This window comes from Mauremys mutica, chromosome 5 (assembly GCF_020497125.1).
Source record: "Mauremys mutica isolate MM-2020 ecotype Southern chromosome 5, ASM2049712v1, whole genome shotgun sequence".
NCBI lineage: Eukaryota > Metazoa > Chordata > Testudines > Geoemydidae > Mauremys > Mauremys mutica.
In genome coordinates this window covers 125,262,347-125,274,350 of record NC_059076.1, presented here as the reverse complement: position 1 = coordinate 125,274,350, position 12,004 = coordinate 125,262,347, and the positions used below count along the sequence as shown (strand labels likewise).

At 45.3% G+C, this 12,004-nt stretch overlaps 1 protein-coding gene across 2 annotated transcripts in view; it reads right to left on the bottom strand.

Moving 5' to 3' along the window:
• Positions 1 to 5,524, bottom strand: part of LOC123371722 (sushi, von Willebrand factor type A, EGF and pentraxin domain-containing protein 1) — a 28,590-nt gene extending 23,066 nt beyond the window's left edge. For both annotated transcript variants that reach the window (XM_045019548.1, XR_006579921.1), the window contains exon 1: positions 5,229 to 5,524. In XM_045019548.1, coding sequence (XP_044875483.1) covers positions 5,229 to 5,283 — 55 coding nt within the window. In that variant the 5' untranslated portion in view covers positions 5,284 to 5,524. The remainder of the gene's footprint in view (positions 1 to 5,228) is intronic.
• Between the last annotated feature and the right edge of the window lie 6,480 nt (positions 5,525 to 12,004).

The following is a 12,004-nucleotide window of genomic DNA, read 5'->3' as shown; positions in this document are numbered from 1 at the left end:
ATAAAATTTGTTTTTATGACATGCTTATTACACACTATTATTATTAATCATTACAGTATTTTTATTACATTATGAAAACGGCAACACTCTTCCAAGATCTCACTTTTGTAGCTTGTATCACTTTGAATAAGCCTGTTATAAGACAAGGCTCCTATGTTTCATCAAGGAGCATCAGATGTGAAACAGCAGGAAGGTATTTAAGAAGCCAAATGAAATTGTTCCTCCTACACAAGCATTCAGGTCTTGAGCAGTCCAGGCAAATAATACACATTACAACAAAGCTTAAACTTGTTTTTAAAATTATTATGAAGAACAATACTAGCTGTCTATTTAATTTTAAAAACAGCAAAAAATATCCACCTCCCTTTTCATTTCTTATGAGTCTTGAAGTTTAAATCTCCTCAGTGTGACAGATGCTTGCTTTGATCTGCTTAGCCCTTGGAAGTCCAGGGGCTCCGGGCTGCTGGCCCCATGCTGCCCAGGGTCCCTAGGGACAGCTCTGTCCACCATTAGAAATGTTTTTCCTGAGAACCTCCTGTAACATTTCAGGAACCCCAAGGGGTTCACAAACCCCAGTTTGGGAACCACTGGCATATGGGTTAAGTTAGCACCTGCTGAATCACAGTGCCAACATTTGTCTGGTTTAGTGGCACATGTTTTGAATAGTTGGCAAGGGAGCCAGTGCAGCCTCCATATGATTTTCTGCTGGATTAATCTTAAACAGAGGTCGAAGGAACAGTTTGGAGCACTGGCTAAAATTTGTTTCCATTGGTTAGCAGACAATAACTGGCCTAGTTCTTCCTCCCATTGTTTTTTTTTTTTTTTAGGGAATCTTTGTTTAATTCAAATTTGCTAGCCAAGTGTGCATATAGTGTTGCCATAGGTCTTGGCAGCCTGAGTGATAGTTGGAGAAGTGAAAGCAGTTTAGGTGGTCGGGGTAGTGCAGGCAATGGGGCCAAACAGATGGGAGACACCATGTTTCAGATGGATATATTGCCACTCCTTAGCCTCCAGCCTGAACCTTTCTTTTAATATTGTAAAAGGGAGGAAGGTGTCATTTTCAGTAAATCACTTTCCTAATACAATCTGGCCAAATGATGGGGTTTTACAGAATGGTATGTAAAATGGGGTGATTTTTAAGTTTAGCAGACAGTGGACACCAAGTATATTTGGCTGCCACAATAGTTGGTGATTGGTTTTTAGAAAATCGGTAATAATCCCAGGAGCACACTGTGAAGGGGTAAAGGAGAAACCAATTCAGCTTTCAGAGGGAGCCAATCCAGGCCTCTACAGCTTGAGGGAACGAGCCACTGTGCTGCTTGGCTGAGAACTATTGCCTGATGGTAACGTTCAAAGTTGGGAAATCTGAAACCACCTTGTGACGGGCTGTGCTTACCCCGCACTAGCCCAGACAGGGTTAAGCCCCGGGTATTGACAGCAGAAGTCCCGCCCCCTGGCAAGACTGGGCATGCTCCAAGTGCTCTAGTAGTATAAAGGGAGGGAGAACAGCTCATTCTGGGTGAGAGGCTGCAGGGGAAGGACCTGCCTGGGAAGCTCCTGCGGAGGGCCAGCCAAAGCCTCTGACTGCACCGGGAACCAAAGCCATCCATGGCTCACCTGCACCCCGGTGACTGGAGGAAAACCTGGAGATGACCAGCCCCGCTGAACACAGAGGACCCAACGGCTCATGGGAAACCCCAACACAGACTCTGGTAGGAAGTGACCCAGGGATGGTGATGGAGTGGTACCTCCCACCCAGGGAAACTCAGCATGTTTCAGTAGGACTCCCCCTCTGAGTCAGTGGCAAGCTGCTACGCCACTGTTAGGGCCCTGGGTCAGGGCCAGTGGAGTTGGGTGGGCCTGGGCCCTCCTACTGGGGCTGCCACACCCCATAAGGGATGCCCCAATGCCATAGACTCTGGCCGCTAGGCCGCGCTGCCCTGCACCGAAGGGTGGCGCCATAGAGTCTGGCCACTAGGATGTGCTGCCTTGACCCTAGGGGCGTGGACCGTCACACACCTGTTTTGACAAAAGAACTGTAATCTCTCTAAGGCGAGTCTGGGTTTGTTACCAGCACCACACAAGAAGGACTGAATATGGTGTTAATTTTGGTAAAATAAAAGTGAGAGGAATATGGATAAGGAGGGAATTCAGAATAAAAACGATCCTGGGAAGGGAATTCAGTGTGAGAGTTGGTGCCTGCCATCTATTGAAATTGCTAATGGCATGATTAATGCAGCTAGGTTAACCTTGACTACCTCCAATTTATGTTGTAGCCAGAGAATTTGTCAGTTATCTAACGTTTGTAGGTATTTGAAATGGATTGATCTGGATTTTTAATAAATAGGAGGATGTCATCTGCATAGGGAAGGATATTTGTCTGAGACCCTGATTTGATCCCTGGAATCCCTTGGTGTTCCCTAATTAGTATTGCAAGTGGTTCTAATGCTAGATTGAACAAGAGTCAGGGGATGAGGAGGGAGCATCCCTGTCTGATTTCCCTGAAACCAGTCGAGGAGGGTGTGTGTGTGAATATTGTGCTATTTGTTAGGATACAAGAGTTGTTTGGAATATGTGCATCCTTACCTGCTTTATGTATTACAGCAATCAGGGCTTCCCTCAGAGTAGGAGGTAACATACGTTTCTTGAAGGCATCTTCGTAAATGTATTAGAGCAGGAGTCGGCAACCTTTCAGAAGTGGTGTGCCGAGTCTTCATTTGTTCACTCTAATTTAAGGTTTCGTGTGCCGGTAGTACATTTTAACGTTTTTGGAAGGTCTCTTTCTAAGTCTATAATATATAACTAAACTATTGTTGTATGTAAAGTAAATAAGGTTTTTAAAATGTTTAAGAAGCTTCATTTAAAATTAAATTAAAATGCAGAGCCCCCCAGACCAGTGGCCAGGACCTAGGCAGTGTGAGTGCCACTGAGAATCAGCTAGTGTGCCATCTTCGCCACCCATGCCATAGGTTGCCTACCCCTGTATTAGAGCTTAAAGGCCAGAATTGCTTTGAAATGTTGATAGAATTCTATCAGTGGGCCATCAGGGATGGGGGTCTTGCTAGGACTCATTTCCTCCATGGCCTTGATTATTTTTTCTGATACTGCTTTTCTGAAATGTGTGGGACTCAATGCTGATCCTAATCAGAAACAGCAATTCTGCAGTACCTTTAAGGAAGGGCACTTTGGTGTCCATACCTTGACCAAAGACCAAGACATGGAGTCCCTCTCTTCTGACTCAGCCTTCCTTAAAATCTAAAGTCAATTTTCTCCCCTTGGGAACACATGCCAATGAGCTGCCCTGGTTCCAATTCCAGTTTTGTTAGATGGATCTCACAATAAGCTGAGTGGTGCATGTGCATTGGCTAGAGCATACCATTGGGCTCTCCTGGAATAAATTTTCAGAAGGAACCATTATGGTCACCTAGTATGACCTGCTGCAGAACAGCTCCTGGATATTTGTCTTGCCATGGAAGTTTGTCTTCAGCCACAGGTACTGAAGTAGATTTAAATTCCCTGGATTGCACAGGACTGTTGACATTTTTTTAAATTAAATCCTTTGTTGAAAATAGCTATTTTATTCAAAAACTGTGGGTGGAGGGAGGAAGCTGTCAAATTTTCACAAAACCATTGAAGTTTCTTATTTTTCACAGAAATCGTGCTTTTATACAAGGTTTTTATCCAACATTCTAGAAATTGGTGCTGAAATGGTTATTGAAAATTTTAATTTACTGATTTATTCTGCTTTCTAGATGGAAGGAACCATTTTTTTAAGATCACTAAAAATACAGCTAAAACACCTCCAGAAAGTGTTGAAGATGGGGCAACTCATGCCAGCTAGGCCCCCCCAACATTGACCAAACAGCCTTTATTTGTCCTGGAAATTCTTTGAACTCTTTCAATTACAGAGACAAATTCTTCCTGACTTACAGTATTTGCAACCATTGATATGTAAGGCAGGCAGTCTTTAGTCTACAGTTTGCAAATGAAGCCTGGTGGTCTGCTGGATTTCCTTCCTCTGCCCTCCTCTCCATACACTGTCTGCAAATCTGGTGAAAATAATCATTCAAATCCAAGTGAAATAAATCAAAACAAACCTACATATCTAGGTGAGTATATTTTACAAAAAACACCTTTCGTTTTACTAAAGAACGAAGAGGTGAACAAGTGGCTTCTGAGTGGGAGAGCATCCATATTTGCTTAACTCCCAGCAGAGCAGGGACTGCAAGTCTTGCTCATTTATGTGTTATATCTTTGTCAGACAGATAAAACTACAAAGTTAGTTATTTGAGCAGCTTAACGCCCTTGTACATGGCTTTAAAAATGCAAGCCTGCCCATTTCAATGGAGTAGCAGGATGTATTATTATTTGTTTGTATTCTGGCAGTGTGTTGGAGCACCAGTCATGCCCCAGGGCCCCCTGGCACTAGGCAGAACAAAAAACCTGCCCTCGCCCCCAAGAGCTTACAATCGAAAGGTATAGGCCTCCACCATGCAGACAGACAACGCCACTTGGCATAAATGATACATATTGTAAAGAATACAAAGTTCTTGGAATCCCAACAGTAAAAACACTAAAACTAATATAAAATATTTATTTAGAGACTAAACAGAGGGACAGTTCTGCCCTCAAATACATGCACAGCTCCCACAGAGTTCCATGAGAGTTGCTTTCATCTGAGGGTGACATCTGGCCCATAGCATATCATCTGTTGTAACAGAAAGATAAGTATGTAAACCCCTCTTGCAGTATGTTTGGTATCTATGCTTTGCTTTGCAGAAAGACTCTGATTATTCTGTGTACCTTGGAGCTGCGAGGGTCATTTTCTAAGACTTCCTCCTGCTTTTTTGCCATTCTGCAAGCAAAGTACTACAGAACATTCAGGGTTTAGCTCAACTCTCAAGTCTTTCTTCCAAAATATTTAAACATAGCTGAGCAATGTGCTCAGCCACATGTTGTTGTTCAGGGCCTTTGTACCAGCTGACTGTTGCTGTATATATTTATATCCAATTGCAAGACTAAATGCTTTTAATCATGTCTTTGCAGCCTCTTTTCCTTTCCTCTGTTCCCTCACCCGTTTCCCTGCTGTTAAACATTGCTTCCGAAACCAGTAACTGTATGAAAATGCAAAGCCCCAGCGTTCTCCCAGTGCAGCAGTTTTAGAATCATAACTAGTATCTTTCTAGACCACAAAGAACAAGTCTCACATTTTAAAAGTAGTTACTCACCCATCAAACAAGCTGCACCTAAACTCCAAAGCAGAGACCTGGGACAGGAACCCATTTTCCAAGCGGGTCACGGCTCCTCACTAAGGGAGAGCAGCTGCTAAGCTCCTACAGCTAACTGTTTGTCCTTTTTTTAGTTTTTCTTCCCAATTCCATCACCTGACTCCGATCATGTGGTTGAGTCAAATCAAACCCCGACAACAAACTAACCAGGATTTACTCATAGACTGAGAAGGGCCTTCTCAGAAGTGTCTTGTGTTTCAAAAGCACAAGTCCAAACTAAATATTGTGCAGAAGGGTTTCTGTTCACTCTGAGTACCTGCACTGAAATACAGGTAAGAGAGAAGCTTTCTGAAAGGAAGCAAAGAGCAGAATAAGCAGCTGTTGGATCCAGCATACAGAGCTCAGAGGGGCTATGAGGCTGGCTGCCGTCCAACCCTCAAGTTCTTAACCTCGTCGACAAGCATTACATCACTTTTGACATACTCAGGATTTCCGATAACAGGATAAACAAACAGCCCAAAGAAGGTCTCTTTGTAACTGACTCTAAGGGTGATGTAACTAAGGACAGATGATTTCTGTGGCCAACCTCAACAAGTTTACTTGTATGACAAAAGTTGCCAGAGTTGATACATCAAATATTTGTGAGTAGCACAGATCTTACAATGCTTGATAGGTGAGAGGTTTAATGAACAAATCCATGTCCCATTGCTGCCCCATTTCTGATTCAGGCATAGGCTGCAAGATGATTTATTATTATTTGAGGCTGGTTTCTGCTCTTTTTTTTTTTTGTTGCCTTACACTCAGTTCTAGTAGTTTTGAGGAAGTATCTTATATACTTTCATTTTATATATTTAACTAGAAAATCTCACTGTTTCAACTTTTCTTTTACCATATTGATTCCAAAATCAATCCTTGGGTTTCCAGTGTATTTGTCTCCCAGTTTCTAGTATTGCATGATTGCAAGCGCTGATTGTATATTTGAAAGGGTCTGTCTGTGGTTTGTGTAATTAAACTGTAGTATGGTTAGTGTGAAACTTCAGTGGAGGATCGATAGCTGTTAAGCTTATTGTGGTTTTGTTTTTTAGTCTGTTTTTCCCAGTAGGGAGTCATTTAGAGCTAAATATAGGGTCCGAGCGCTGTTCTTCTTTTTGTTTAGCACCTCAAAAAGATTCAGGGTTTGGGCACTGATGCTTATCCACCCCCAGAGTCGCATACTGGGCTGCAACTTTTTATGAGAAAAAGTTCAAGAGATTTCTGGTGTTTCCTGCTGAGATTCTCCCCCCCCCCCCCCCCCCCCCCCCCCCCCAAACAAAATCTTGAGCAGTCTCACATGGTATTTCATCACTTCTGGTCAGGTCAGGTGGAAACCAGAAATTGGAATGTAGGGTAAGGGGGAGAAATACTCTGAACTCAGCCTTTTAAAAAAAAAATCAGTTTTTTAAGTTTTGTTTTATGACCTTTTGCTTGTGTTCTTATTCCTTCTGCTTTTAAAGTGACACACCACTGTTTTTGGCCCCAAAAATTACTCACATGTGGCAGCTCTGTCATGCCTGCCTGCAGTCCAGCTGGGATCTTGTGCCTGTAGCTGGGCTGCGAGGCATGGGCAGCTGTGGTTCTTCCTCCCAGCTGACAGGGTGCCACTTGGAACTGGGGAATCACTGAGCCAGCCTGCCTGACCAACCAGCCTGGGCTCCCTTTACACCGGCGTGGCCAACCTGAGCCTGAGAAGGAGCCAGAACTTACCAGTGTACATTGCCAAAGAGCCACAGTAATACGTCAGCAGCCCCCCCCCCCCCAGCACTTCCTGCCGGCCGGCAGCCCTGCTGATCAGAAATATCCCACGATCAGATCAGCTGTTTCGCAGTGTACAGGCGGCGACTCTGGGCTGGAGGGGGGAGGAGCAATGGTGCAGCAGGCTCAGGGGAGGGGGTGGGAAAGGGTGGAGGCCTTAGGGTAAAGGGTGGAGTGGGGCGTAGGGCTGAGCAGTGGAAAGTTGGCACCTGTAGCTCCAGCCCTGGAGTCAGCACCTATGGGGATTGGTCCTGCTCTGAGCAGGGGGTTGGACTAGATGACCTCCTGAGGGCCCTTCCAACCCTGATATTCTATGATTCTAGGGAGCCGCATATTAACTTCTGAAAAGCCACATGGGGCTCTGGAGCCACAGGTTGGCCACCCCTGCTTTACACTGTACTGCTGTGACAAGCTGCAGACCCACTCCTGGTCTCTCACTTTCACCAGCACACACACAGGTAGGGACACACCCAGCTGTTGTAACATGCAAACAGGCTTTCTGACTAGCCCCTGCATGGGAAGGCTTCAGCTAAGGAACTGCCCCGATACTCAAGTACAGCCCCCCTCCCCAGAATACAAACCCCGAATTGCACCATCTTACGGTGCACAGAGAATTGTACAGCATAAGCTCATGAAATTCACCCCCTGCCTCAATGTGGAGAGAGATGCAACAGCCCCCGCCCCGTTATGAATTCCACACACTGGGTTTTAGACAAAACAAAAACAAGTTTAACTACAAAAGATTGAAAATGATAACAGATAGCAAACAGATCAAAGCAGATTACCCAGCAAATACAAAAAAATGCAATCTAGGATTAATATACTAAAGTAGTAAATTTACTAGTAGTAAATTCTCACCCTAACTCATGTTTCGGGCAGATCGCAGAGACTTGCTTGCAGCTTAAAACTCCAGATATTCCTTTCGCAGGCCAGACACCCTCTAACCTGGGTTCAGTCCTTTCTTCCCCAGTTCAGTCTGAGTCGTCATCTTGGACGGGGAGACAGTGAAGAACGAACTCAGATGATGTCACTCCCTTGCTTTAAACAGCTTTTGGGTAGGGGGGAACCCTTTGTTTCCAAACTTAGTTCCCACACCAGTCAGTGGAAAAACACTGGTGTTCCAAGATGGATTCCAGTACCAGGTGACTTGGTCACATGTCTCTGCAGGGCCATAGCAGCCATGACTCGGAGGCTGTTTGCAGCATCCCCAGGAAGGCTTCCTAGGAGGGTGGGAGATTGGCATCTTCAAAGACCTCTGGTTCTCTCTAATGGCGCTTCCTCACAGTGAGCAATCTAGACTGATTGCATTCTGTCTGGTGGGTGTTCCCCAGGTTTTTTCTGTACAGGTTGTAATTGATAGTCAATATTCCTAACTTCAGATACAGACATGATACAGGCATACAAATAAGATAATAATTCAGTACATTCATAATCTATCCAATGATCTCACATGCCTTATTTGGCACAAAATACATCATAATTATGCCACACTCATAACAATTTATGAAGAGTATGGGGCACGTAGTGTCATAAGGGGCACTAGGTTCCTGACTTGCACCAGACCAGCCTGAAGCCTTCAGGAGGTGGCAAAGGCAGCAGCTGATGGGTAAGGTGACCAAGTACATGGGGGGTGAGGAAGAGGCAGGAACAAAATGGAGTCAGTGGGAGGCTTCTGTGGCAAAGGCAGCCCCAAGTTCCCATTGCCCCATAAAACCCCTCCCCAGCCTCTTGCCCCATTCACAACCCACCCAACTGCCCTACACTATCTCCGAGCTGCCCCTGGATTCCCCTCCCTCCCACCAATAATACAGCAACCAACTCACTCACCCTCCCAATGGTCCTTGACTCCCTACAAAACCCTGATCCCTATTGGCTTCCCAGCTGCCTCTAGCTCCCAGTCCCTGCCCAACTCCCACAGCCCTTGTTGCTTCTGAGGAATAGGTTCCAGCCTTCCCACACCTGCTGTCACAGCTCCCGAAGGGGGAGAGGAGGGGAAACCCCACGAGGTAAATAATTGACTTGCTCTTATGTCAAGAGGGTGTCACGGTGGAGCTGCACAAACTTGGCCGTGGTGCAACAGCTTGTTGACACCATGGAATAATGGCTCTTCAAACTTTTCTGTTTCTGGTGCTAGCACTGCCCTGCTCTGAACTCTGGCCTATTTGATTCCTTCTCTATGCTACTGGTTCCCTGGATTTCCCTGCAGAACTGGTGTGGTGTTTTAGAGCTGCATTAAAAAAGGCCGTGGTCCCTTTAGGCTCATTGGAAGGTGCTGCTGCTAATTAATCAGCAGCAGCCTTGCTTTAAATCCCTTAGAAAGTTTGGCAGTGAAATGCTAGCTCTTCCATTTACAGTGCCATAACAAGGCCCCAGAGGGCCCTGGTGCAAGACTAGGCTGAGGGGGGAGAGGTGGCAGCACTTCTCAATGCCAAAATCAATTTTATTTTTTTTAACCCCAAATATACCTGATTGCTCTGCTACATTCCCCCTCATAACTCCCTCCACAACACTCCCCCCTCTCCATTGCCCTGGGACCTTTCTGCCCAGTCACTGGTGCCCCTCAGCTTGGTACTCTCCTTTCATCTGGGCTAGACCAGCAATTCCTGGTCCTGGCTGCCCTGCAGCTTTGCTCACAACCATCACCTACCCTTGTACAGCACAGCATTGGGACCTGGTACATGGGGTTTGCAGTGCCACTCACTCAAATTTGGGCAGGCTGCCCTCATGATGGAGGGGCAGCTGGGCCAAACCTGAGCAGCACTACAACCCACATGCATCTGGTTGCAGTGCCATTCAGATTTGTCCCAGCCACCCCTCTCTGTCTGACAGGGGGGCCATGGGGCCAAATTTGAGTGAATGGTGTTGCGACCCAATGTGCCAGGTGAAGTGCTGGGGCACTGCTCCGGCTGGCTGGTCTGGCAGCACTTGCACCATTGTAGCTATACCACTGTCCTTTAAAGGGGAGGAGAAGCAAACATTGGCTTCTTACATTTCCTACTCCTGATTACAAGACCATTTGTTAGAGGGGATGCTATTCAGCCCCTTTCTCTTCCTCTTGCAGGGTAAGTGTTAATGCCTAGCAACTGCGATTGTGTCTACAAAGTGTGGAAAAACTTTGTGTTGCTGTGTTTGCAGAATGTTAAATACTGATAGCTACAGTCTGCTTGTTAGAGCACGATCAAGCCTGCAGTTTTACCATGGGTTGGAAAGCAAACTGAGCCCTGTGGCAGGTTTCAGAGTAGCAGCTGTGTTAGTCTGTATCAGCAAAAATAATGAGGAGTCCTTGTGGCACCTTAGAGACTAACATTTATTTGGGCATAAGCTTTCATGGGCTAGAACCCACTTCATCAGACGCATGAAGTGAAAAATACAGGAGGAGGTATAAATACATGAAAGGATGGGGGGTTGCTTTACCAAGTATGAGGTCAGTCTAACAAGATAAGTCCATTAACAGCAGGATACCAAGGGAGGAAAAATAACTTTTGAAGTGGTAAGAGTGGCCCATTACAGACAGTTGACAAGAAGGTGTGAACAGTAGGGAGAAATTAGTATTGGGGAAATTAGGTTTAGGTTTTGTAATGACTCAGCCACTCCCAGTCTTTATTCAGGCCTAATCTGATGGTATCCAATTTGCAAATTAATTCCAGTTCTGCAGCTTCACATTGGAGTCTGTTTGTTTTGGAAGTTTTTTTTTTTTTGAAGAATTACCACTTTTAGGTCTGTTATTGAGTGAGCAGGGAGGTTGAAGTGTTCTCCTACTGGTTTTTGAATATTATGATTCCTGATTTCTGATTTGTGTCCATTTATTCTTTTGCATAGAGACTGTTTAGTTTGGCCAATGTACATGGCAGAGGGGCATTGCTGGCACATGACGTATCACATTGGTAGATGTGCAAGTGAACGAGCCCCGGATGGTGTGGCTGATGTGGTTAGGTCCTATCAGTGTCCCTTGAATAGATATGTGGACAGAGTTGGCACTGGGGTTTGTAACAGGGTTTGGTTCCTGGGTTGGTGTTTGTTGTGTGGTGTGTAGTTGCTGCTGAGTATTTGCTTCAGGTTGGGGGGGGGGTAGTCTGTAGACAAGGACTGGCTTGTCTCCCTAGGTCTGGGAGAGTGATGGATCATCCTTCAGGATAAGTTATAGATCCTTGATGATGCACTGGAGAGGTTTTAGTTGGGGGGCTGTAGGTGATGGCTAGTGGCGTTCTGTTACTTTTTGTTGGGCCTGTCTTGTAGTAGGTGACTTCTCGGTACCCTTCTGGCTCTGTCAATCTGTTTCTTCACTTCATGGGGTGGGTATTGCAGTTTTAAGAACGTTTGATAGAGATTCTGTAGGTGTTTGTCTGTCTGAGGGATTGGAGCAAATGCGGTTAGAGCTTGGCTGGAAATCCAAACGGAACCTTCTCCACAGACAGGCACACACGCAACTTCCTTCAGTTATGTCTGGGGAAGGACAAGTTCTGTGCTTTTAAAGATCTCCAGGCTCTAAAGGGGGAGAGCGAAAGGCTAGAATGAAGTTGGCTAGTTTCCTAGGGGAGCAAATACTTTTAGCTCACATTCCCTCACCCTTTTCAAGTAGAAGCTTAGACTTGCAAGTGCTTAACACCTCATGCACACTCCTAGTGTGAGGTTTCACACTAACAGCTCATTATGGAGGCACTAGTCACCAATCCCTGGCTGAAGCTGCATTCTGAAATGGGCTTTAAATGGAGTGTAAAGTTCTGCTTTTCCTCTACACGTAGGTGGCCTTTCAGTGTGAAGTCTCACACTGGATTAGCTTTTACGGCCTTGGAATTTTCTATGTATTTTTTTCTTTTCTTAAATTTTTAGTGGGAAGCAGCCAAATGCGTATTTTCTGTGGGGTAAATTCTTCTCTAGCGTACGCATAAAAACATTGACAGAAGTTACACCTTTCAGTCAGATTTTATCCAATAACAGAGAAGGTTTATTGTTTCAGAGAAGTGCAGCTGCTGATAGATGGAAAC